At 44.9% G+C, this 27,399-nt stretch overlaps 1 protein-coding gene across 1 annotated transcript in view; it reads right to left on the bottom strand.

The window, feature by feature from the left end:
• Positions 1-4,970: 4,970 nt before the first annotated feature.
• MYRFL (myelin regulatory factor like) overlaps positions 4,971-27,399 on the bottom strand; it is a 96,231-nt gene continuing 73,802 nt past the window's right edge. The window contains exons 14-25 of the mRNA XM_087441994.1: positions 24,303-24,466; positions 23,617-23,680; positions 19,141-19,226; positions 16,548-16,622; positions 16,415-16,467; positions 16,119-16,295; positions 11,296-11,358; positions 10,580-10,667; positions 8,576-8,650; positions 5,775-5,895; positions 5,380-5,454; positions 4,971-5,247 (exon numbers count right to left, since the gene is read on the bottom strand). Of these exons, the coding sequence (XP_087298120.1) occupies positions 5,161-5,247; positions 5,380-5,454; positions 5,775-5,895; positions 8,576-8,650; positions 10,580-10,667; positions 11,296-11,358; positions 16,119-16,295; positions 16,415-16,467; positions 16,548-16,622; positions 19,141-19,226; positions 23,617-23,680; positions 24,303-24,466 (1,128 nt within the window). The 3' untranslated portion in view covers positions 4,971-5,160. The remainder of the gene's footprint in view (positions 5,248-5,379; positions 5,455-5,774; positions 5,896-8,575; positions 8,651-10,579; positions 10,668-11,295; positions 11,359-16,118; positions 16,296-16,414; positions 16,468-16,547; positions 16,623-19,140; positions 19,227-23,616; positions 23,681-24,302; positions 24,467-27,399) is intronic.

Genomic DNA, 27,399 nt, shown 5'->3' on the forward strand with positions numbered 1-27,399 from the left:
GTTCTTAAGTGAGCTGTGAAGCCCCAGTGCAACATAAATAAATGTAACTCAGGGGTTGGTGACAGGAGATCCCACTCATCTCTCTCCCTCTGCCCTCTGTCCAGTCTGTATTGTGACTCAATGGCTTCTAATAAATCCTATCAGCTTACAAGGCCTGGCAAGTGTAAATATCACTTCCAGAGCCATTAACATGTTAGTGTGTTGTTGGTGGGTCACTATCTGAGTTAGCAGTCTCTTGCAAATGCCGAAGAGCTGTGAAGAAAGGAAAACATTTCCAAAGGGCAAATGATGTTATGCTATGGACTGAATTGTCTCCTGGGTGAATTCACACGTTGAAGCCCTGGTCCCTGGTAAGATGGTATTTGGAGATGGGGCCTTGGGGAGGTAATAGGTCTAGATGAGGTTGTGAGGATAGGGCCCTCATGATGGGATTAGTGCCCTTATAAAAAGAGACACCAAAAGATTGAATTCTCTCTCTCTCCACCTGAGGAAAGACCATGTGAGGACACAGCAAGCAGGCGGCTGTCTGCAGCTCAAGGAGAGAGCCCTTACCAGACCCTGAGCCTGCCAGCACCCTCATCTTGGACTTCAGTCTCCAGAATTTCGAGAAATAAATTCCTGTTGTTTCAGCCCCCAAGTCTTAAACTTTGCCTGGCAGCCCTCGCTGACTAAGGCATGTAGTATGGTGAAAAGGGATGCAGTCAGCACCAGGAACCTGGCTCACCTCCTGCCCTCGCTTAACCTCTCCATGCCCGTTTCCTTTTGTGTGGAGCGGGGAAACGTGACTATCCTCCTCACTCCCGGCATCACAGTGTTGGTGTGAGAATCCAGGGGGAGGAGGCCTGTGGAAGGGCTTGGTAACCTGCCAGCAGAATTGCCTTTTGCTCTTCTCCTGAAGATGTTTACTTTCATGACTCAAACAACCTGTCATTGGAATCTGCCACTAGAGCTGAAATCCAAAAAGTGCATAGGAAAAAGAAATAAAAATAAAAATGGAAAAGAGGTAACTTAAGAGCTCTCCAAAATGTTTTTGCTTTAAAAATGCTGGAGGGTCAAACCTATGCATGCTCATTTTTTTTTTTTTTTTGGTGAGGAAGATTCACCCTGAGCTGACATTTGTTGTTAATCTTCCTCTTTTTTTTTTTTGCTTGAGGAAGATTTGCACTGAGCTAATATCTGTGCCAGTTTTCGTCTATTTTGTATGTGGGTTGCTGTCACATCACGGCTGACGAGTGGTGTAGGTCTGTGCCTGCGATCTGAACCTGCAGACCTGGGCCGCCAAGGGGGAGCAAGCTGAAATTAACCGCTACACCATGGGAGCAGCCCCCTGCATGCGAATTTTGTAAGTGAATTTTTATGCACTTAAAATTTGGTTTGATTGTTAAAAAAAATCTGACAGAGCTTTCAAAATCTTGTTTGAGTTCCTTTACTGGAACTCATGAAAAATGATTGTAATTCTATTTGTTTATGTTACAGGATTATTTTGTAGTTTATATATTTATGTTTTGTATTATATAGTATCCTCTATGATATTTGGGGGCTATTTATAGTGATGTACAAAATCTGACAAATAATTGGCAAAGCAGGGGACTAACATCTGAATGACCTGAAGTTAAAAATGGGACCTAGTTTTTGGATTGAACTTATCCTACGTCATCACAAATGGCCACTGCTGGCAGCGTGTAATATTTCAGCCCAGCCATTATGGACTTCTTTTCTGACTTTTTTTTCCAATGAGTTTTTTATTTTAGAGCATAGTTAGTTTTATAGAAAAATTGTGGAGCTAGTATGCAGAGTTCCCGTAAACCCCACACCTAGCTTCCCCTATTATTAACATCTTAACGTTGGTATGATGTATCTGTCACAATAAATGAACCAATTTTCATACATTATTACTAACTGAAGTCCTTCCTTTATTCAGTTTTCTTAGTCTTTAGCTCACGTCCTTTTTTGGGTCCAGGCTTCCATCCAGGGCACCACGTCACATTTAGTCTTCACGGCTCCTTAAGCTCCTCCCAGACTTTCCTTGGTTTTGATGACTTTGATAGTCCCGAGGAGTACTGGGCAGGTGTTTTGTGGAATGTCCTTCATTTAGGATTTGTCTGATATTTTGCTCATGATTAGACTGGGGTTACGGGCTTTTGGGGGGGAGACTCCTATAGACACTCTGATTATTTGAATTTGTGGATATTCCAGCAGAGAGTCAGATAATTCTCTGGCATAAGGAAGAATCTTTTGGCTTGAAGCACCATGGTCCACAGCAGACACCTCACAACTGGGGAAGTGCAGCAAAAGTAAAGAGAATCTTCCAGCAAAGCCTGTTCTTCTAATAGGCTTACCTAATCCCAAGATGCCACAGGTCTGTTCACTATCTTAAATCCTTTCTTTCTGAAAACTTTCAACACACACTGTAGTAAGTTTTCTGTGAGGAAATGACTTCTGGTGTTTTAATGGAATTTAATGGGAAAATAGTATCCATCTTACAGAAGTTCCCATACAGACAGCATCACTGAACCACATTAGATGTCTGAAACCCCCATGTCATCCTGAACATAAGTGCCCGATTAAGAACACGGGCTTTACATGCTGAAAAGCACTCTCATACTCTGCTGCCGACAGCATTCCCCTAGCAGGAGAGTCTAATCACGAAGGGTGGCCCACACCATCGCCGGGGATGCTGCTAGAGAGCGGAGTGAACATCAGCCTCCAGACCCAGGCCCTGTGGGCAGGCAGCACTACAGCTCAGGAGCACCAAGCTGGAGTGTGAGTCTAAGACACGGAGAAATCCTGAAATACTGCTCCCAAGAACTAACTGCCTTATTTAACTTTCTACCAAGGCTGTGCTGTCAGTGAAAGGAAAAACAACTTTCCAAATACAGAAAAAATATAAACGCTGTGTAATATGCATATGTGAGGTTTGGTGTTCACTGTTGATGAAAATGCCCCGATGTATGTGTGTTTATTTATTCAATCCCTTTATATCCCAGGACAATCCTTGGAATGATTCTGTGCTGTGCAGGTGTAATAATTGCTTCCATCTATTTAGAGCCTATCTCTGCTGACATACTCTATCTCATTTAATCCTATCTGTTGTAGATACTCAACATCCTCTTCTATAAATGAGGAAATTGAGGCTTAGAGAAGTTAAGTAACTTGCCGATGGATACACAGGTAAAGTCAGGAGCTGACCTCAAGGTAAGGACTGTTTGGCTCCAAAGTCACAGCTCCTGCTGGGTTAAACCACCTTTGTGTCAATGAGTTTACGGTCAGGTGCCACAGAACAACGTTTATGTCAACAATGGACCGCATATACGATGGGGGTCCCATCAGATTAGTACCATGTAGCCTGGGTGTGTAGTGGGCTGTACCATCTAGGTTTGTGTAAATACACTCTATAATTTTCACACAACGACAAAATCACCTGATGGCACATTTCTCAGAACGTGTCCCCGTCATTAAGTGACATAGGCTGTATTTCAAAATGTCCTCTGCAAGAGCAAGGACCAAGTCCTGTCTTTTCTTAATAGTTGGGTCTCACGATTGATGTCCATTCACATGACACATGTTTAATAATATTTGAAAATAAAGGATGTGGAGGATGTATTATTACTACTGATTATCACTGTCAAGGTAAAAAGAAATCAGTTGTCTCATCCTCAGCTCACAGGCCAACAGTAAGGGAAGGGATGGCCACTCAGCAGCCCTGTGACCTAGAGCTAGAGCTGAAGTGTCTTGAGTCTCCATGTCCTAAAATATAGTGTATTGATAGAAAATTTGAGGTATAGGAAGGCCAACAGATCAGGAAATGATCGCCATGGAGAAGATAGTTTGTCACAGTTCCCACAAGAAGGGGACATGCCACAGCTCATGGCGGCCACGCTGGGAAGCAACAGGGTCGGTCAGGAGGCAGAGGGAGAGGGGAGAGCTGGGGGCAGGAGACTTGATTGTGGTTTCCACGGGAAGGAACAGGTGAGGCAGGTCAACAAGCATAGGATTATCTCGTTTGAAGAATCTCAGCAGGCTCTGGGATGTGGGGCCATTCCTAGCTGTCTGGTACCAGGCTCCAGGGTGACGAGGGCAGGTGTGGTGTGACAGCCCCATAAAGGCGGTGGTTGGAGTGTGGGCTCTCCATCGGCTGGTTTGTATTTGAAAAATGCTCGTGGGAAGTTGTTTACTCTCTCTAGAAATTGGCTGACCCTGGGAGGTAGAGGCCCACCAGGGTCAGCAAGACCCCAAGATGTCAAAACACCAGAACAGAGAAAATAAAAGACGTGGTTGATTCACTCCAGTTGGAGGGTTCCTGGCCATTCATACAAATCTACCCATCAGCCAGTGGACGTGTCCAAATTCAGCTGTCAGCAAGGGAGAGGGGTCTTAATGCCTTGTAAGAGAACCCCTCATAATGGATGAAAAACAAAAACAAAATGAAAAAGCAGGGACAGCTGGAAGATCAAATGCAACGATCTGGTCCCAGACTGTCTGGGTTGCTTTAAAAGACCATCACCGGCTAGTGCTTCACAAGAGGGCGTGTCCCACCGCACAGACAGTTCAGCGACCAGCAAGCATTACAAAGTAGAACTGCAACTATGTCTCTTAAATTCAGTTCATTAGCGAGCTCCGTTCTGCACTCTAGTGCCTGTAGTACACACACACACACACACATTCATGGCAATGGTTTTCCTAAACGTGAGCTCAGCATGAGACACCCCCAGACCCCCCAACACACACCGTATCACACATTCTCCAGAGTCTGCGTTTAGTGGGTCCAAGTTGACAGGGCTGAAATGGGCCTTATTGTTTTTCTCACAAGCTCTGAAAGGCATCACAACAAAGCGAAGTTGGACCTGCCTGTTTTGACCTCACATCTTCCTTAACACCAGAAGTGGTATTTTCACATCCCACAGTGCTGTTTACTCCAGGAAGGGTTTTCTTCAGAGTCACCACAAAATCAAACACCACATTATCTCAAGTTCCAGCAAACACTTTATTCTCCTTGCTAACATTTCAACACTGTTGGAAGCCAAAGCATGGACAAGTCCTTTGGCGACACACACGAATGTTTTACAAAGAGAGACGAGAAGTTGTGAGAGGATAGAAGTTTCCGTCAACCGTATTTCTGAGTACTTTTCTTGGGAAAGTCCCCAACCAAACTTGAATAAATTAGACACAGTGTCGATAGAAGTAAAAGAAGTAATCTGTGAAGAAGATCCCAGCGAAGTAAGGGTCCGTTGAACAGTCAGCTAAATCCTGCCAGAACAGGGGGAAGAGAGGACGGTTAACGTAAGCATCAACTGTCGTTAAAATGACTGATTGATTTACTTATTTATTTATTTAATGGTCCGTTTCTTTCTTACTGAAAAGAAAAAAAAGAAAGCTTACCGGTGCAGCCACTCGGAAATGGAATGCACTATCAAAGAAGGGGGCTACGGGGAGGCTCCAAACGTGCTGATACCCCTAAAGAACGAAGGAGGGAGAGATCCATGTCACCGCCACATTCCACACTCTTGGGAAGAGTCGAGGTGGAGACAGTCTTTCCTGACCACACGAGGAGAGCTGTCTGTGACAACAGCTCTCAACAGGGGTCGCTAGAACCATCTGCACTTCTGGAGGACACACAGGAGATGCTGAGCAAAGCTGTGTGACAGGGTCGGCCACCACAGGGAAACACTGGGGTTTGGGTCAAAGCGTCTCTTACTAGGGAACAGAGGCTGTGCCACAATTCTAGACACACCTCTGGAACAGGGACGTAAGGCAGGGGAGCCGGGAAACGTTACCTGTGTCATCTCCTGGGAGATGCCTTGCTGGCTCTGTATCCCTTTGGCTTCCGTTTTACTATGGAAGCATATATTTCCAAGGGTCAGTTTGCACTGGAAGACTATCAATGGCTCTGTTGTGCTTCAAGAGACAAAGGAAAGCAAGGGCACATGGAAAAGCAGTTACCAGCTCCCACCAGGCTCCACTTCAATGAGAAGAGGGTCTAATGGGAACCTAACTTGGAAATCCATTCAGAGTTCCAAATAGGCACCTTATTACACACAGCTCACTGAAGCCAATATGGTAGCTCACCTCTCATTAGAAGAGAAACAAACTCAATCTCACATGACAACTGTATAGACTGAATGTGTCCCCCCAAATTCGTATGTTGAAATCTTAACCTCCAATGTGGTGGTGTTGCAAGGTGGAGCCTTTGGGAGGGGATTAGGTCTTGAGGGTGGAGCCCTCATGAGTGGGATCACTGTCCATATAAAAAGGACCCCAGAGAGCTCTCTCTTCCTCCTGCCACGTGAGGACACACCGAGAGGACGCCGTGTATGAACCAGGAAGCAGACCCTCGCCAGACACCAAATCTGCCAGCGCCTTGATATTGGACTCCCCAACCTCCAAAACTGTGAGAAATATATGTTTGTTGTTTAGGGCACCCGGTCTATGGTATTTTTGTTATAGCAGCGCGAATGACTAAAACAACTACTCAGATGGCATGTGACCATCTCTAAAACCTACTCTCATGACTTAAATCACCTCAACATCAGAATTTTCTTATCTCCATAAATTTTAAAATAATTTTTGGATATATCCCTTCTCTTTTCACTGGCAGCTGAATCTGCATTGATCTGAAGTTTCCAGGATTCAGATTCTTCAAACACCTGGTCTGGGCAGCTATGGGTTGAAGAGGCAAGGGAAACAAACACAGGCAGGGATGTGGGTGAGCCTAGTAGAAAGTACCGGCACTTGAAGCTGTCAGAGTGGAGGCCTGTCAGAAAGAACGGTTCTTCTCAGGAGGCTGGCCCACTAACCATCACCATCAGAGGAGGAGATCCGTCTGCCTTTGGAAACAATCTTTTTGCACAAGAGGGACAACCTACAATCTTAGTTCAGTATATGTGTTATTTTAAAATCACCCATATTAGAAAAATGGTCCTTAAACTAAAAAGCCTGATTCAGTGGCTGAAGACGATCTTCAGGGGATATACCACTTAAGCTTCCTTCCCTCTGTGGCAGCTGGGGATGGAGGAAGCCCTGCTCCAGGTTACTCGGGCTGCACTGGAGAAGGGCTCAGCTTTTGCTCCGCCTGCAAATGCGGTGGGTTCTGAGTCATGAAGTATTAGCTGCTTGAAACAATCTTTCCAAGGCAAGCAGCTGTGTTGAGTGTCACTAGCTGATTGCGAGGCAAAGTTGATGAGTGAAGGAGTATGAGGCCTGAGTGACGCGGAGGAAGAGACGGAGCTGGGGAAAGGACGGAGGAGGGTAGCAGAGCTGGGGAAGCAGGACAAGTGAGGGCAGGACAGGGGTGGGGAGAGGACATGCAGAGGAGGGAGGAGGAAAGCCCCAAACCGAGACACAAAACAAAAGCATCTCTCTTCATGGTGAGGAGCTCATTGCTTCATATTTGAGTGAAGTGGGTTGAAAGTCTTAAAGTACAGTAATTATTTAAAATATCTGGGCCGGCCCCGTGGCTTAGTGGTTGAGTGCTCGCGCTCCGATGCTGGCGGCCTGGGTTCGGATCCCGGGCGCGCACCGACGCACTGCTTCTCCGGCCATGCTGAGGCCGCGTCCCACATACAGCAACTAGAAGGATGTGCAACTATGACATACAACTATCTACTGGGGCTTTGGGGGAAAAATAAATAAATAAAATTAAAAAATAAAATAAAATAAAATATCTGATAAGAATAGATTAAATTCAAATTTTGTGGTTTTGGAGGAAAGGTAGTCATAATAAAAGCTACCACTTATTGAGTGCCCCTTGTGTGCCAGGAAGAGGCAATGTTCCTACACGTCTCACCTCATGGGGAAGGCGGGAAGGGATGGTTTAAAGTTACTAGTTGTGAGTTTTGGGACAGGTTTTTGACCTCCCTAATCCCAAGTGTTCCCATCTGAAAAATACATACTCGAAAAAAAGTACCATGTAGTGAGGATTGTATGACCCACATTAAAGTGTAGAGTGTCTGGCGTACAGTCTGTGCTCAGCAAATGGCGGTTATTAACTTCACTATTATTAACAGTGACTCCCACAGCAGCTCTACTTGTTATGGTAAAATATCAAACCCATTTTATAGATGAATAAACAGTAGCTCAGAGAGGAGGAGTGGTTTCTCCAAGATTACAGAATTAGTAAGTGACAGAGACAAAATTTGAGCCCTGGTCTCCCCAACTCCAAACTCCAACTCCTTTTTCAGCCCCCCCGGGAGAGGGGGTGGTGTCTGCACTGCTACCAGGAGCCCACAGAAAGGTGCAGCCCCGCCCAGGGGCCGTGCTGTTACTCTGGTTCCCGTCCCATTCAAAGGGACACAGCCAAGGGCAGTCTGCAGCTTGGGAGCATCAAAGCCAAGGTCACTGCCCCTTTGCAGGTGTGAGCGTGCAGCCCAGAGCCTTTCCAGTCCACCATAGGGAGCCTGGGTGATCCCAGCCCTCGCTCTGAAACCCCCTCCCTCAAGCTGGCCCATGTCTCAACCCAACAGCATTAGTTAACACGGATTGACAGCCTTCTACCTCCTGACTTTCTGATCAGATTGTAAAGTAATTCAGACCGGAATCCAAATCATGATGGAAACTGGACTGTTTTTTACACACTTACTTGATTTCCAGAGAGAATTTGACATTGCTGGGTGTGTACTTATTAACCGGAATATTGTAATTGTAATTTCCAGACCTAATTATGGAAAAAAATAAAACCACAAATCAAAATTTGCAGAAAAGGCTTCAAATGGCTTTTTGCTACTCATTATATACCATGTAAACCGTGAAATATTCTGTAATAAATAATAAATACAGAAAATCAAGTTTAACATGGTATAGTTTTATGTTTTTCAGAGACATACCTGTTAAATTTCAGAGTGATCTCTTTCAGGTCTTAGTATATAAAATACACTACAAAGATTTATAGTTTGTTAGAACACACGGATGAAATGATGGAACAGTCAAATTGTAGACTGAACGCACCAAACGAAACACATAGGAAATGACATCAATTCCCCTTGAGAAGGAACAGACTTCACAAGACAGATGAGGCAAAGGCCTCAAACCAACAATCCCTCTGGGAAGGAGGATTGCAAATCATGAATCCCAGCTTTTCTATCATAAATCACTCCGTTTTAGGCAACATTAGCAGGGAATATAATGTGCTTTCAGAACTTGAATCAACTCATATCGTTATGGTCCTAATTACCATTTAGTAATGGAGAAACGCTCCTACAGAGATTTCCCCCCTTCAAGAGAGATACTTGGGGAAAAAGGGGAGATTCTTTGATTCACATTGTGATGAAAACTCCAGCAAAAGGCATATTGTATCTAATACAAGTCTTTATGACTTGGCCATCCCTTGAATTATGTGGAGACACAACTTAAAACCAGATAAAAGGGAAAAAGAGCCAGTCATTTTAGATTCTCTTTAGTGAATACTAAACTAAGTTCTTAAAAATGAGAAAGCAAAAATAAATGAAATAGATCTGAATTGGGATCAGAAGAACTTTGTTTGACTGGGGGAAGCTGAGATAAATGGAATTCACTTCCCACTGTGTGGATCCCCACATCTTCAAGCTTCACGGCAGCCCAGCTCAGTAGACAGTACCTCCACCCTACAGACAGAGAGGGACGCGCAGACAGTAAACATCTCGTCGCAGCTCTGGGATCTGAACCTGAGTCATCTCACTCTTCTTCATTATGTCACCCTACCACGTTCATGAACGTCTGTCTGCGACTTTTTCAAGCTCACTGAACCTCAGGTTCCTTAAGGACAAAATGGGGATAAGTAATGGCAACCTCACGGGGATTTTGTGAGAATTCAGTGAGATAATGCATGCAAAGGTCATAAACACATCATAAAGCACCATACCATCTGTTTTTAAAAGTCAAGACCATCAACTTGAAGCCCAAGTTATGTAAGGTTGAAAAAGAAAAAAGGCTGAGCACCCACAGGGTTTGTGACACCAGTTCCAGATACAGGGCCTTGCCTTTCACCTGGCAAATACTCACCAAAGAAAGAAAACTCTCCCCGTTCTCAATGCCTACAACTTGCACTCTGTGCTCGCGGAAGCTTCCTGCACCCCCTCCTTCTAGGCGCACCACTACCTCGGTGCAGGTGGCAAGGTGCACGCTAGGGATGGATGCTGCCGGCAACTTGCGCAATACCTGGATTGTTTCTTCCTAACTAAAAAAGCTAAGATAAGCTATATTTTTTCAGCAATTAAAATAATGATATCCCTTGTTATTAAAATACACAAATGTCAGCTCTCTCATAACTCGGAGCCCTCAGTAACAACGTCTTTCTTGTCTATAGAATTAACTAGCAGCTCTGCTCCTGTAGGATGTGCCCTCAGAGAGTCAGCCACACAACCGCCCCTAAGCTTTCTGCTTTGGACTCATCCATTAAAGCAGGAGACTGGCACCCCGGGAGCCGTGGTGACTGACATTTGCTAATACCAATCGTTGTATGATTCCCTCTTCCGCCGTGGAACCGATGTGTTTTCACTTACGGAGCACTGTAAGCGCCGTGTAGCTTCAGCTTTCATTCCAGGCTCAAAACCCCAGAGCCCTGAGCAAATTCCAGACACAACGGGAGTACAATGGGGGGCTGACCCACCTGCACTGGAGGCCTGTACTGCAGTACCGATGGTCTATTACGTGCTGGATTTCCATAATCTGAATAGAACTGATGGTTGTATCAATCCCTGAATTGAGAAGAAAACGAGAAAAGAAAGTAAACTCTCCTGCAGAGGAAAAGAGTGTTGCGCTCCAGCACAGTCCCCAAATTGCAGAGTGTGAAATAGGAGTTTCCTAATAAATGGATTCTATTTGCATTCAAATGGAAAAAGAAGGAGAAGGACAGGGAGAGGCTTTTGTTGTTGTTATAGTAAATTTTAAGAAAACTAATAAAAATCCAGGCTCCAATAGACAGCCCCATAACATCCAAAAGAATTTCTGGACCATGGTAGTCCCACTAAATTGAAATTTATTGAGAATGGAGAGTGCAATGTGAAATGCAATCTGGCTAATAAAGCTTTAAAAAATCACAAAACACAAAAATAGAGTCAGAAGGGAAGAAGAGAACAGGAAGTTCAACCGAGTTATGAAACTCCTCGGAGACCAACCGCAGCTTGTCTGTTGGTGAGCGACCATTTCCAATGCCTCCCGAGTGGTTCGGCGGCATGGATCATCAAGACCTAATCCCATAGGTGTTGGCAGCAGTGCAGCCTTGTGCCCGTTCCCCGTTCCTTACTCTGTTAATGCTTTATAGCTGCTCGTCACTCACCTGGCCCCACAAAACCAAAGAACAGAGTCGCTTAAAGGTAAACTTACAATCACTCCCCCAGTCGGGGCTGGTTGGCGCATCTCCTGCCAGGAATGACGTGCTTCTGTCTTCTGAAGAGGAAAAAGGTCCGTCAGTCTTTGAGGCTTGGCCAGGATGAAAAGAAATCCATCTCTGTCAGTTGAACGTCCCCCGCGTCTCTCTCCCACCTTTTGGCCCATCCCATCACCACCCCATTTCTCACATTCTCACCCTTCTGCAAGAGGCAATCTGTTTGGGGCTGAATTGTGTCCCGTGATTTCTCGGGTTGAGGCCCTAACGCCTCAGACCGTGGCTGTATTTGGAGGTTGGGCTGCTACAGAGGTGAGGAAGTCACCACGAGGCTGTCAGAGTGGGCTCCAGTCTCACCTGACCGCTGTCCTTGTGAGAAGAGGAGATTAGGACACACAGAGGCTCCAGGGACGTGTGCGCACAGAGGACACAGCGAGAAGGTGGCCATCTGTGAGCCAAGGGCAGCCTCAGAAGAAGCCAGACCTGCCCACGCCTCGATTTTGGACTTCCAGCCTCCATAAAGAAATAAATTCCCGTGGTTTAAGCCCCCAACCTGTGGTATATGTTATGGCCGAGTGATTCTGACACCATCCCAGAGGAGACACCGCAGCCCCCAGCTCCCTGTCCAAGGCCACAGCGTTTATTACCAAACCATCTATGGGGATATCTGTCACTATATGGAAGGCATGCTATCTCTGTGTTATTACTTCACTCTTCATGTATTTTTGCCCTTTCTCAACAACTCCAGAATAGGGAACCTCTATTAAAATTGAATAGGGAATCTCTACTAAAATTTTTTGACTCCTCTGTAACTCCAGCATAACGTGCTCGACATGGAGAAAAGGCCGGCTTAAAGCCCAGGTTACTGGTGTGGAGCCAGAGCTTGCTTGTGGGAAGGAAGCCAGGGAGTGGTTTTGCCCCCATCATAGCCAAAAAGGCATTTTAAAAGCAATTTTGAAAAGGTAACCATTCAGATGATTGTTGTTAAGTCTATCAAAAAAATGCGTTTTTAAAGTGGATAGTGAAAGCAATCTTTTAGTGGGTTGCTAAACAAACAATAAAAGAATTTTAATGTTTTTGCAGTCACGTTTTTTAAATTTGCAGATTTTTTCAACTTATGTATTTTTTATTGCCTTCATTCATTTGCATTAAACAATCTAATATTTATGTTTTTCAACATAGTTTTGGACAAAACATAAAGACAGTAACAAGAGACATAAGTTAATACAATGTGAGCTGCTTTCATGGGAAGAAGAAAGTGGCAAGTTCTCAAACGACTTTCCGTATGGAACTTCAGGAGAGAAGGCAGAAGCCCCCGCACACGTGAGTGGGGGCGGTCACTCCTAGGTCAGTCTGTCCTGGTCAGTTCTTCTCACACAGGGTGGAAGGGCTCCTTTACCTGTCTGCAAACCTGACCGTGAGCTCCTGGAAGACTGCATCCTGCTCACTGCTGCTCCCCCAGGTAGGGCGACACTGAGCTCCAGGCGGGGCCTCAGTGAATACTTATGGAAGGATGGAAGGCAGAGAGGCAGGGAAGAAGAAGGAAGAGGAGAAGAAGGCCAACCACATGATCTCTAGGAAAATGTTTCCTCCGCACACTCAAAGGGGAAATTCCCAGGGGTGGGTGCAGAGGGATGCTGGGAATGGATGTGGGACGCTGGCTCCTTCAACCTATTAGCAAATGGGGGTGAGACTGAAGCTGAAGGAGAGCAAATTCCCTGAGCATCCTCCCAACATGGTGCTTTCCATTAAGAAGAAGTGGATCTTGAGGATTTTCTAGAAAATTGAATATTTATTTCCCTTTACATATGAATATAAGTGCTGTCTACAAGACCTCCAGATTTCTCGGATTCCAGCTGCTCCAGTAATAACTTTCAAGCACATGTCTCCTGCTATGAGTTTTGCTCATGATTGCTTCCACAGAAGGCTGGGAATGGACATGGCACAAAGAGAAGGGGAAGCCAGAACTTCTCTACCCTGTCTGTTTTCTTCCCCCACCTTTTGTTCTACTTTCCTGCTGAATTTGCAGGAAAAGGGCTCATTATAGATTCTGGCAATAGAACTACAGAGTTGTCTCACTTCCACAGAAGCGTGTTTTCAGGTTCCTGGAGACACAGAAACCTATGATAGGATTTAGTATCTGATGGGGTAACAGTATTTTTTTAACAGTAATAAAAAGGTGAAGTTGAGAAGAGAGAAGCTTGCAGATTAAAATTGCAAAAATGGCTTTTCAAAAGCAGGATTGGAAATACCAAATTTTAAATCTCCTATAAAACACCTCCAATTTGTCACTTCTCTGAAGCAAGACTATTCAATTCCAAGAGGCCGGTTATTGGAAAACCATAAATTCTCCTGCAGTTGTAGAGGAGTGGCTCTCATTTTTCAAATGCCTTCCTGCGATAGTCACTATAAACTTAATACACATTCCCAGGGGTTTTCCTTGTAAAGCTGGAGATATATTTCACAATCGGCAAATGAGATCTCCCAATAAAGTAAATTAGAAACTTCTGGAGAGGAGAGATTTAAGATGGTGTCCAACCTAAGCGTAGCCTGTTGTGGTAGATTGCACGATGTGTAAAACCGTGTTGATGGCTGAATTCCAATACAGCATCTTGGATACCTTTATCCTTTCTGATTGAACCAAACTCAAGCCAAGAAAAAGTCAACGAACCCAACCAATCGATGACTGAGTCCTTGAACACGGGGAACCATTTTCTTTTGGCCATTTGCTCTTCTCAGGGTTCTGGTTTCCAAACAAAATAAGCATGAATTCCAGACGCCTTTATGCTTTGTGAGATTTTTAAAATCTTTGCCAAATGTCTTAAACTCTGTAGAATTCCATCGATGTTTTTTCCTCCACAGGATCTTTACTGTCTAATATCTAACTCTGCTGTCTATTTAAATCTTTATTGGTTCCACAGATTAAAATCTAATCCATCACATTCAGTCAGTTCTTTACGGCAGAAGCTCAATCTTCCAAAATACCCACTTTTGACTTCCTGGTTGGTCTTACTCAAACCTTTTATTAAAGGGAGAGGAAGAGGATGACCTTTCTGAAAAACACTTCACACAACCAACTTAGGACCCAAGAATGATGGCCCGAGCCCAGCATGTCACAAAAATGCTGATTTCCCTTCATTTATATCACAAGTAGACTTACCTTCAGGAAACAGGCTCATAAATGTTTTCTGGGGCTTGGTGAATTCTTAGATATGACTCTGCATCCCACTGAGAGTGTTTTTAAGCTTTTTTTCTTAACTCTTGAACTTCTCTTTTATTTGTATTTTTTTGTGTGTGAGGAAGATTAGCCCTGATGTAACATCTGCTGCCAATCCTCCTCTTTTTGCTGAGGAAGATTGGCCCTGGGCTAACATCCGTGCCCATCTTCCTCTACTTCATATAGGACCCCGCCAAAGCAAGGCTTGACAAGCTGTGTGTTGGTCCACGCCCAGGATCCGAACCTGTGAACCCCAGGCCAGCAAAGTGGAGCGCGTGCACCTAACCGCTACACCACCGGGCCAGCCCAACCGCGCTTATCTTTTAAGCTCGTGAGGATTAAATGACTTATTCATGTAGACTTCTTATGGACAGTGCTTTTGCACACAGTGATACCTCATTGCATCGTGATGATGGTGGGGATTTGTAAGAATTGTTTATTCAAGACTATGATATGAAATAATATCAAAAGGAAAAAGAAATTACATTGCTGCCCCCAAACTTCAACCCCTGACCATACTCTACATGTCAGTCATCAGGGGTGCTCAAAAATTCTGTGGTTCATCTTCTTCCAGGCACAGGTTAGGTCTGCACTGTTTGTAGACTGGACACGGCCAATATCACCCGCTTTGGCCAGTGAAGCGTAAGCAGAAGTGTCCTGTGTTCCACCCGGGGAGAAGCTTTAAGCCAGTATACTATTTGCCTCATTCTCTTACCACTGCTACAGTGATCGTGGAAATACATATGGAGAGGGAGTCTCCACAGCTGAGTCCCGGATGAAGTGATGAGCAGGAGCCCTCTTTTGATCCACATTTGACATACAGAGAGAGTCAGGAATAAATTTGTGCCACATGAAGTCACTGTGATTTGGGAGTTGCTGTCACCACAGCACCCTAACAGATAAGCCATACTAATTGTAGGTATTGCTATTATTAGCATCATCATTATTATTATTTCAGATGCTTGTTAATACGTGTGTATACAGAAGGAGATTTCTGAAAACAATAATAAGTTAGTATACATTGTATTTGATCTTACAGAGATAATAACACTTTTAGCCCTTGATCAGGTTTCCACAGTTTTTTTAACATGAATGTTCTGTTACTTAAAAAGCATGTGCATGTGTGTGTGCACACGCACACGTGTGTGTCTGTGTCCCTAGGAGGGAGACGGAGAAGACACTCTGAAGGTGGAATGCCAACCTGACGTACAGCTCACCCTGAACTCATCGGGGTCCCCAAAGCCTTTAGGTCTTGCCCCACCCGGTTTGGGCAAAGAGCCCAGATACCACATCTAAGTATAATGAGTGAGCCAAAAAACCTACCCATCCGCACGCAATCACTTCGCTTGCACTACTATTACTGTCTATGTTGGCAACAGACAAATGAGACCATTTGAGTTGAATCAACCAAAATTTCATCCCTGGGCAGGGAGCTCAATATTATAGACGATCACAAGTTCATATATTTGTGTTTTTAAAGATGTTGCCGCCCCAAATAGAAGAGTGGAACCATTGTGTGGAACCATTGACAGGTGACCCATGTGAATTCTGACAAGGGAAACCTCAGGTCCAAGAGCTGGCTGTTCCTCTTTGGACATCCTTTACCTGCCCACGGCATCTCACCCAACTCCTCCTTGGACTGTCTTTGCACAGGACTGGTGAGGACTCCTGTCTGCCTCCAGACGGGGCAGCAGTATGTCTCCTGACACGGCAGGATCTCACAGAAAGTGATTTCTGGCACGTGGAAGGAGGACTGTGTGGTTGCCAGGGATGTATTCGGTGCTACAAGGCCTGGGCAGAGGAGGGGGGAGCCACATGGTTAACCTGAAGGATCGGTTCTCCTGTTGACGGTTCACGAGGAACTCAGGCCGGGCTGAGCGTGCGGAACGTGCAGACCTTACCTGAGGGGGAGGCTGTGGGCGGCAGGGCTGGCTCCTGAGAGCCTGTGGTGTTGCTGGAGGAGGAGAGCACAATGATTAAGGAAGGAGACCGTCCAGAATCCTTCTCCCAAGGGAAAACAAGACCGGAACTCACCTCGGAGGGAGATTGGGGGCAGCTTGGTCTTGACCTTTTAAGCTGAGTATGTAAAGGCAGACTATCGTCAACGCGCTGTTGAAAAATAAGAAGAAAGCATTAGGTGCAGTTGATTGCAGATGCATCTCACACAACCAGCTGCCAGCGATGTGCTCACCCAGGCCACACAGATGGTGGGGGAGCTGACAGAAGCACACGGAGGCCCGCACAGCTGGGCCTCCCTGGCCTGGTGAGAAAGGCCCGGTCTGTTGGCTCCTGGGGGGAGGCTCAGAGGCTCCTGGGGGCTCCGCGCTGAGAGGTTTTCCCAGAGGGCAGCCCCTGGCCCTGGCAAGCTGTCTCAGAAGCATCCGTCACTAGTGGAAGATTCCAGGAGGAAGCGTGGAAATCGCTGGAGGCAGCCCTTTGCTCCTTGCAGGAAAAAGTGGGAGCAGAGTTCACTCCCCCTGGCGGAGGGCGTCACCTGGGGCGCCGGGAGATGAAGGAGCCCAGGGTAGCCAGCTGTACTGCTGGCCCCTGCGGCCACTTCTATCTTCCAGCTGCCAGTGTTTTCAGAGCACAGTGCACTGACTTGGACAGAGGAAGGAAAAGAAATGCAACAAAGCATCCATTTCCACACTAGGTGACTTCAAAATAATCAGTATACCCCCACCCCAATTATCAGAACTCATATGTCTGAATGGAAGCTCTCCTTAAAGGTTCTGAGCTTTGGGAAGCTGCTCCCAACAACTCTCCCTCGTGCAAACACAGCTCTCTCCTCTTCTGGGGGCGTCTCTGGAACTCTCTCACGAGCCGCACGAGAGTCTGCTGTGACTCCACAGCCCCACTCTGCGGGGGCCTGATGCACGCGGGGGCCGAACGGGGCTACTTGCCAGCTTGACCTCACACCTGGCTCCCTCGACTCAACTCCTCACCATCTGGTTCCCCTTTGAAAGTGGTGAATGTACCACCACTAAATATACACACGAAAGTGTGACGCCCCTTCGACTTCACTCACAAAGAAAGACTTTCCGGAGCAGCAGCTGGCTCCCACCCAGCAGGTACAGCCAGCCGGCAGAAGTGGTGTGAGCCCAGCGACGTGGCAGAGGGAACGTGCTGTGTCGCCCTGGCAACTGCTTGCAGTGGTCCACTCTCCCACGTGCCCCACTCTCTGTCTCCCTATTACTAACCCTTAGATACTGCTTCTGATTCGTGTCCGGCGTCTGCTTCAATGCACAGCCCAGAGAACTTCTGCTTGCAGGATGAAATGCACATCTGCTCCTTTCTTTGGGGGCAAACTCTGGCTTTGACCCTTCTCAGGTACACCACAGGCCAGCAACAAGAAAACAAGCTTACTGTCTCCCGCTATGGTCTAGTGGTCAACAACATTGGAGTTCATAAGATCTGATAAGCACGTTTAAGAAGCAGTCTCTTTCCATCGGAGTTAGACCTCCTATTACTGTTCGTTGGGTTTTCATGGGAGGCTCTCTAGAGGATGTGAAGTATATCTGTGAAAGGTAGAAGCTCACACTCTCCTGACTTGGGAATCCCAGCAGAAGACAAGCTCACGTGGGAGAGTGAGAAAAGTGCAACGGGAATTCCAGTGGGAATTCTGTGGGGTGGGGTCACATATGTGGGGTGCTTCTCACAGTGGGCAGTAGCAAGTGAGAAGTGAAGATGCCATGGGGAGAGAAGGGCACAGAGAGACCCACACTGTCCTCTACAGCCAGAAGCTGCTTGAGATCCAGCACCGGAAGCACCTTGGCACCATCCCTTCCTTTGCCTCTGGGAACGATGGTCTCCCCTGAGACGTGGCCCAGAGGCCAGTCCTTTCCACACTATCAAAGCATTTTTCAAAGGATAGATATGACCATGTGAATAGTCAGACTAAAAACAAGAAAGCCAGGAGGACACAGCAAGATGACCAGGGCTCAAAAGCTGAGGGGCCGTCAACACAGCCGCCCAAGCTCAAAGACCAGAGGCCTGAGAACGTCTCCTACATCCCTGTAAGGGACAGCCCGCCTCCCTGCAGAGGGCAATGGCGGTCAAGAGGCACTCAGTGCTCACACAGCAAACACTTTTGTCCTTCTTGTGTTTGTTTTCTTTAACTGCTTGGCAAACTTGGCTATACTTTCACCATATTGTACATTGTGGGGTAATATCCTAGTCCTTTTGGTGTGAAGTCTCCACTAACGAATCCAGAAGAATCCTAATAAATATGAGTGTCCAGGGGAGAGCAGATTTTACCTGATTGCTTACTCACTCTTTTCCCCCAAGTAGACAGGAGGGAGAACAAAGAATTTGAGAAAGTTATTCAAAAGACTCAAAAAAATACACAGACACACACACGTGAAAGGCACAGCCAGCTGTTAAAAAATATCAGTTGATTGAAAAAAAATCATCCTTCGTCTCACACATCAGTGCAAAAAGCCTGCTTTTCTTCAGAGGATGAGTTCATCAAGGGCTCCTTCGTCGCTAAGCTGAACCAAAGGTCAATGCTGTTTAAAGGGCTCCTTGTCTTCAAAGTAAATAGAAGGTCAGCACCCTGTTCATACATGAGAAAGGAAGACAGGAAGGAAAAAGAGCTTGACATAGCATAACAATGAGGTTTTCTTACCAAAATGCCATCACAGCAATGAGACTTATAACCAAGGTCTGGAAAACCCAGTTAGGACACGACTGTTTTTCTCCTGAAAAATAAACCTATAAAAAGATTCAGTAATGAGCAGTGATAAATCAGTGACTAACTGCGAGCAGGATGCCAGGCTGCTCCCAGCGGGATCCTTGCTGCTCCCCCTGGATGGTGGTGGCTCTTCAAGCTCCCTCTCCCTCCTCCCTTCCGTCTCTCTCTAGAACATCTCTAGCCCCTCCCTTTCCTTGGCACTCGAGGCTACAGTAATCTCTCTTTCCCCGACCTCCTGCAGGACGGGCATCTGTGCCATGCAGTCAGCGCTTGTTCTTGAAGTTTTATGAGAGAAGAGGATCTACTGGACAAGATCCTGTCAGAACATGTCCATCTTTTCTAATAGGACACTTCTGAAAATCGAAAGGTCTTTGAAGACCTTTGAAGACACGATGGCATAAATCCCAGTGGAAGAATTTCAGGCATTGCGACCAACGTGGAAAAGATTCTTGTGGCAGGCAATACTATTAAGTGCTCCTTAAATCATACACATTGGTACCCAATTCTGCCACCTATCATTAAGGACAGTTCTGGCCTGTGTCTCACTTATTCTTTTATCCATTCAACAAATATTCATTAAGCACCACTATGTACAAGACTGTAGGGGATATAAGACTCAGTAAATTACGGTCTCTAGGAAATGAAGGAGGCAAGCCTTTAGGACCGATACACATTGGCATAAAGACTTCTGGGAGTACTGGGGCGAGAACACCGGACAGGCAGCTGTGCAGTCCCCAGGGCGGGGGGGTCCGTCAAAGAGACAGGAGAGGCCTCTGCCCATGTAGACAAGGTGCTCCTTAAACACGAGTTTTCCCGCTAATGTGTAGGGAGCATTAAGTTGCTTCCTCCTGGGGTGCAGGGTAGAATCATGCTTACTAGTCGGAAGGGAACTGGAGGATGGTGATGGTTAAGAAATAGCTTAACATTGGTCTTTCTTTGAATATCTTGGGCTGGTTGTCTGTATAAAGAAAATGTTCTTCAATATAATATTGGGGGGTGGAGAGGGGATTAACCTTTTTCAATGAGTACCCACACACTGAGGGCTCTTGTGACTGAGTCATCCCTGAGCGCAGCTGGAAGCTACTGTGAACACCAAGAAGTGAAAGGTTTGCACCATTCCTGCCCCTCACGGGAACTGTCCTGAGGTGTCCTAACAGCATGCGGCCAAGGAGGAACTCAGTGAAATTTGTCGAGTCGATTAGAATCAAACAGTTATCAGTCTCAGGATAAGCACTCCCCTCTCCAACCTACTCCCCACACTGCTAGATTACTTTCAATCTCCACACTTCTGCTCAAAATCTTTTGACCTTGTTTAGGGGATGGCCTAAGACCTGGAGTCAGACCTAGAATCGAGTCCTGAACAAGTCGTCTAAATGTCATCTATCTTCATTTTCCTCATCAACAAAGCAGGAATGATAAATAATACCTGCCTGCCTGTCAGAGTTATCGAGTGGATCCAATTAGCGGTGTAATGGTTCTCAAATTCACGTCTGCATGAGAATTACTAGGGAGCTTGTTAAAAACCTAAACTCCCTGAAACATTCTGATTCAGTAGGTTTTCACTTGGGGTGGTGTGGAGGCTGGGAATCTGTAAGAGGTGGGGTAATGGAAAGGATCTGTGTTCATTCCTTCCTTCTCCCCTCCTCCACACAGAGTGACGCTCCTGGGAGACTCTGATACGTGCCAAGTTTGAGAATCACTGAATAGTGGGCTTGAAAACATCGACGTGGTGAACACTCACAGTGCACGCACGACGTGCCACAAACCACTAAGGCACTTACTCCTCACAACAACTCTCAACAACCCCATGAGGCAGGTGCTGTCATCTCCACTCCAGAGATGGGGAAAAATGAGGGCCAGGAGGCTAAATTCCTCACCCAGGATCACACAGCCGGAAAGTCACAGGGCCAGGCTCAAACCAAAACACATTCGGCCCCAGAATCTGTACTCTTAACCTCAGTGCTGTGCTGCCTCCCTTTTTCTGTCTGTAAAAGAAGGAAACACTACACAACTCAGATCTTATTGTTACTATTCAAAAGATCCCACGGCTTACCAAATGAACTCCTTAACCAGGTGACCCGGACACTGAGCCTAACCTGTATTCCAGCTTTATCTCCTCCCTAACCAATGCCCACCCGACCCTTCAGTGAAGTCAGTCCAGCTCAGACATCGCCCGTGTCTCTTCACCTGAAGCCTCTCCTGCAGCCCTGTTCCTATCAAGCAGAAGCCCGCTCATCCGTGAAGCCCGGCTCCCGCATCACTCGGGCAGCACTCTGATTGAATCCAGCTACAACGGCTCTTTGTGTTTTCTTCTGATCTTCCCTGGCTACCCTTGGGAGGAGGGCCCACATCTCATTCACCTTTGTCTGCCTCGACGGTGCCTGGGACAGTGGCTGCAAGAGGTCCCTGTGTTGAGAGGGTGCTCTTTAATGGCTATATAAGCTCCTGATTCTCTGTCCACATCCCAACCCTCCACGCCGCCCACACACCTGAGACCTGAACCACTTAATGTTTGTAATTTAGACTATGAGCTTTCCGGGAGTACTTTCAGACTGGGCTCTCCATTCATGTATTCATTTGACAAACATTTCCTGAGACACAGAGTGAGGAAGGCAGACATGGGGCCTGTTCTCAGGGACTACACCTTCTAGTGAATAGTCGGAGATAACTGCAAAATAAAGAGATTCTTTGGCTGCAAGATGGGAGCTCCAGAGGTGGCCCATGACCAAAGCGCACCTATCAGGGCCACCGCAGACGTGGGCACCATTCCTTCCATCCCCCTGCAGACTGGTTCCTACACGGGCACCTTCCCTACACGATGTTTTTAATGTTTTGTGTTTATTGAGCAACTTGCTATGTGCTGGGCACTGTGCTCGGGGCTCTAGCTCATTCAATCCCATCAGCAATCTTTGTGAGGCAGACACTGTTATTGTGTCTATTTCCCAATGCAGTTAAGTAACTTGCCCACAAACACTTCTACACAGGTCTTTATCCACACATTTATGTTCGTTGGTACACCGAGAAGCTTGTCAGCAGCATAACATTTTAGGAGTTTTTAGTAGACTGTTAAACTCTCTTTGCCTCCTTTTAGAGTAGTTCACTGCGGTATGACATGAGGAGCAGAGAGTAAACTAGGGCAACGGCCCAGACATCAGGTCAGCCCTGAACAGGATGGATGAAGGTCATGAACTCCTTCTCTGGGCAGGGCCACCCTGGAACACCGGGGCATGGGAGGCAGCAGGCCGGGCCTCACAGCCATCCACGAAGTGCAGCTCGGAGGGAGGTCCTGCAGCTTCCCCTCACTGACTCTTCTCTGCAGTGGAGAGGGTGTTCCTTCAAGTTAATAAATGATTAACCTTCACTTTTTACTGTGAATGTGATCCCATTTGGTGAAAGTTCTCTGTTCATTAATACAGCCATCATATTTTAACCTTTGCAAGCAAGTGAATACCTATTCTCCACATGCATGTATGGTACTAAATATCAAAGGGAAAAGAGGGCTCTGAGGATTAACCGAGGTCCTTTGAGATCTTCTGGAGTCAAAGATAAGGAACTAAGTGGAATGAGGCATCCACACAGCTCTCGCAGCCTGGGGCCATGTGCACATGAGGCTGATGCAGTTCACCCAATGGGGATGACAGAAACAAAACTGGCAGGAAGATGTGGTAACCAGGGAGCCAGGTAAAGAAAGGGGTACCGAAGATCTGGTAGAAAAACTAATATTACCTGTTGAGTGTTTTGCAGATGGAAGGTTTCAGGAAGAGCCTAACCACAGAAGTTTCCACAAGCAAGCCAGCTGAAGCTGGTTCTAGCCGCCTCACACTGCTGCAGAATGAACTAGAGTAAACTGTCCTCATTATAGTCTCATTGTAATATTTGGCTCTCCAACCAGGGCAAGACTTATCTGCCATTTTCTACACACGTGATGTGTGAAGAAACGTGATTAATGATTGCGCTTGTGCCTGAATCGTCTCCCCCTACCAGCGATGACAAGAGCTTCCATAATGATTGTTCGTGAATGCTCCCCATAGAAAGAAGCCCCACACTGTGCTCAGGGAGACTATCCCCGGTGTTCTCCATGGCTTTTGTGAGCAATAAACCTCTCTTCACCCACTCCTGCCTTGGTTGTGCCTTTTGGCTCCACACTCACCTGGAGACGAACCCATTGTGTTTGATTACAATGTTTCTGAAATAAACATGTTTTGTACCCATTTCTCTATACATCTCTTTGAAAAACCAGTTAATATCTATTAAATGGATAGTACTTAAATATCTGAAGTGCGTAAGGATGCAAACTAGGGAATCCATCCACAAATAAACAAAGAAAAAAATTCTTGATCAATTTCTCTAAAGACTTTTTTTTTAATAGAAAATATCACCTCTGTTTATTATAAACTTAAGTCTATTTACCTTGCTGTTTTTGGGGGGAATGGCCCTTCTTGGAGAAGACACACTAACGGCTCTGCTAAATTTGCTTTAAAAAGAGAGAGAGAGAATTAATTACTATTCAAATGCCTCTCCAGGAGTTATGCAACAAAGGCCCAGACTGTCACTAACACAGCAGTATGATTTTTCTGTAATACAGTGGTAATTTAAAAACCGAAAAGTCAAGGCAATTGAGAGTTCCTTTTTGTGGAAAACAGCTGTAGTAAGCATAAATGAATCCATTAAAAGTTACGTTTCTCTTTTTCTCAAAATTACACCCCAGGAAATGTGCATTTACCTCCTTAAGTAATAAAAATAAATAAGTAAAAGCCACGCCCCCACCAACAAGACCAAGCACGGTTTTCTAAATTTAGAAATGGCCGTCTATCCTCATTAAAGTAGAAGCTACCCTTTTGCTAAAATGTAGCACTTCCTGTAATAACCGCTCTTAAACAGACGTGGCATGTTTTGTTTCATTTTAAAAGCAGCAACAGAAAAAATAAGAAAATTATCACACAAGGCAATTGTGTTCCAAACACTCTAAAAGAAGAATAGGGAGTTTATCAGCAAGTAGCGGTTGCTGCTTGACGGAAAAGACCACTCAGATTGATCTAGTTATGGAAAGACTCCTCTCTCCTATCTCCAAATTCCCACGGCGATCCTGGATATACCTGATGGAGCTTGCTTCACTGGCTGAGGACTTCGAACCCCTCAGCTGCTTTAGCCTGGCCAGCTTTCTGTTCCAAATTTCTAGCTCTTCTAGTCTTTCTTCAAGGTTGTTGGTTAGTTTGCAGAGCTGCTTCACTGCACCTACATTTTCCATAAAGATCTGGTCCTAAAAATGAAAATAACACAGACCGCATAAATTTACAGTTTGAGACCAGCAGAAAACCGTCTACAGCCCATTAAAAGACAGTTGGAACACACCATTGAAAACGGTTATATACACACAACCTCAAGTTCATTCAAGATGAATCTGGAGAGGCTTGCAACTTAAAATGGTCTGGCTAAACTGCTGGCTGTGTAGTAAAACTGCTTATGTTCAATCTGCAATAAAATGGAAATATGTCCTTATAACCCAAGAGAGAGAATGGAGCTGAAGGACATCGTCGAGTTTGGAATCCAAAGATTTATTTTCAATGGTCATTATGCTATATTTACAACCATAAAAAGGAAATCAGAACAGGCTTCTGAATGTTGATTTGTGTGTGCATCAGTAAATCCTCCTAAGAAAGGATTCCAGTTCCTCCTGGTAAATGTGCATCAAATTGCTTAGGTGAAGGAGGGAGGAAGGAAGACCTGGTTTTTCTCTGAGTTTGGCCACTTCCTAGCTGTGAGACTCCAGGAAAAACATAGCAACCTCTCGGAACCTCAGCTTCTTCGTCTATAAGTGAGAGGATAATCCTTGAGGTGTTAACTTCTGCTTTAGCATCCCGTGAGCTACCAGGTACAATTTATATTTTAGCCTAACTCACAAACAAAATCTAAAACAGCAACAATGCTTAATTCTTCCTGTTCAGAGAAAGTCACTGACATGTCAGAAAGAGCAAGAAAGGGGAGACCAACCAAAGCCATCGTGCCAGCTGTCCCCTCCCCAATTACACACTTCAGTTGTCATAGGAGCATGTGTGTCTGTCTCTCAGCCATAACAAAAACCCCGGAAAGCTCTCATCAGCTCACGCTCTGGTCCCATGACCTCTCCTCCTCTGCCTGTCTCTGTTTACAAGACCAGAACACCAGGGCGCTCCCTGTGGCTCACAGAGGCTGGTCCACCGTTGTAAAGTGATGAGCTCGAGGCCAAAGGAGAAAGACTGCTTTGTGGTTGGTAGATCAAACTCAGGGCTGTGTGTCTTTGAGATTCTCCTCACGCAAACCAAAGCTTTAAGCGTTTCAAACACTGTAAAGCAACTGCTCAGAAAAGACGCAAAAGCTGAACATTACACATTTAAGGCTTAGTTTGTGTGGTTTAAAGACAGAGACACTGGTATAGAACACACTGGTAAAGGTAAGCATAAAGTCAATTTCAGAATACTACAATACTGTAACATGACAGTGTGCAAATCACTTAACTCTAGTACAAAGATTAAAGGACAAAAGTATCAAAAATAACTATAGCTACAATAATTTGTTAATAGTACGCACATAAAAAGAGGTAAATTATGACATCAAAAACATAAAATGTGGAGGGAATAAAAGGATAGAGTTTTTGTATGTGATCAAAGTTAAGTTATCAGTCTAAAAGAGACAATTATATCTACAAGATATTTTATGTAAGCCTCCTGGTAACCACAAAGAAAAACCTACAGTGGATACACAAAAGACAAAGAGAAGGAAATCAAAGCATGCCACCCCAGAAATCATCAAGAGGAAGAAAGAAACAAGGGAAGTGCAAAACAGCCAGAAAACAATAAGACAGCATGAGTAAGTCCTCATCCATCAATAATTACCTCAAATATAAGTGGATTAAATTCCCCAATCAAAAGGCATAGAGTGGCGGTATGGATTAAAAAAAAAGACCCAACTGTATGCTGCCTACAGAAGACACACGTCAGCTTTAAGGACTCACACAGGCTAAAGGAATGGAAAAAATATCCCATGCAAATGGAAACCAAAAGAGAACAGGGTTAGCTATACTTATATCAGATAAAATAGAATTTAAGTCAAAAACTGTAACAAGAGACAAAGAAAGTCATTATATAATGACAAAGGGGTCAATCCATCAAGAGGATATAACAATTATAAATATGCACCCAACATTGGAGCACCTAAATATGTCAAGCAAATACTAACAGACATGAAGAGAGAAATAGATAGCAATACAGTAATAATAGAGGACTTCAATATTCCACTTTCAACAATGGATAGATCATCTAGACAGGAAATCAACAAGGAAATATTGGATTTAAAGTATACTTTAGACCAAATGGACCTAACAGATACATACAGAAATTCCATCCAACAGCAGCAGAATACATAGTCTTCTCAAAGGCACACAGAACATTCTCAAGGATAGATTGTGTTAGGTCACAAAACAAGTCTTAGCAAATTTAAGATTGAAATCATATCAGGTATCTTTTCTGACCACAATGGTATGAAACTAGAAATCAATAACAGGAGGAAAACTGGAAAATTCACAAATATGTGGAAATTAAACAATACACTCCTGAAAAACCAATGGGTCAAAGAAGAAATCATAAGGGAAATCAAAAAATATCTTGAAACAAATGAAAATGGAGACACAACAAGTCAAAATTTATGGGATGCAGCAAAAGCAGGTCTAAAAGGGAAGTCTATAGCAGTAAACACTTGCATTAAGAAAAAAGAAGGACCTCAATTAAACAACCTAACTTTATGCCTCAAGGAACTAGAAAAAGAAAAACAAATTCAGACCAAAGTTAGCAGAAGGAAAGAAATAACAAAGGTCAGAGCAGAAATGAATGAAATAGAGACCAGAAAAACAACAGAAAAGATCAAGAAAACTAAGAACTGGTTTTTTGAAAAGATAAACAAAATTGACAAACCTTTACTAGACTAACTAAGAAAAAAGAGAGAGAGGACTCAAATAAATAAAATCAGAAATGAAAGAGGAGATGTTACAACTGAGACCACAGAATCACAGAGGATCATGAGAGACTACTAAAAACAATTATACATGAACAAATTGGACAACCTAGAAAAAACAGACATTCTTAGAAACATACAACTTACTAAGCCTGAATCATGAAGAAATAGAAAATCCGAACAGATCAATTAAGAGTAAGGAGATTG

Source organism: Ceratotherium simum, chromosome 17, assembly GCF_057802395.1.
Source record: "Ceratotherium simum simum isolate JZ-2026a chromosome 17, ASM5780239v1, whole genome shotgun sequence".
Taxonomy (NCBI): Eukaryota; Metazoa; Chordata; class Mammalia; order Perissodactyla; family Rhinocerotidae; genus Ceratotherium; species Ceratotherium simum.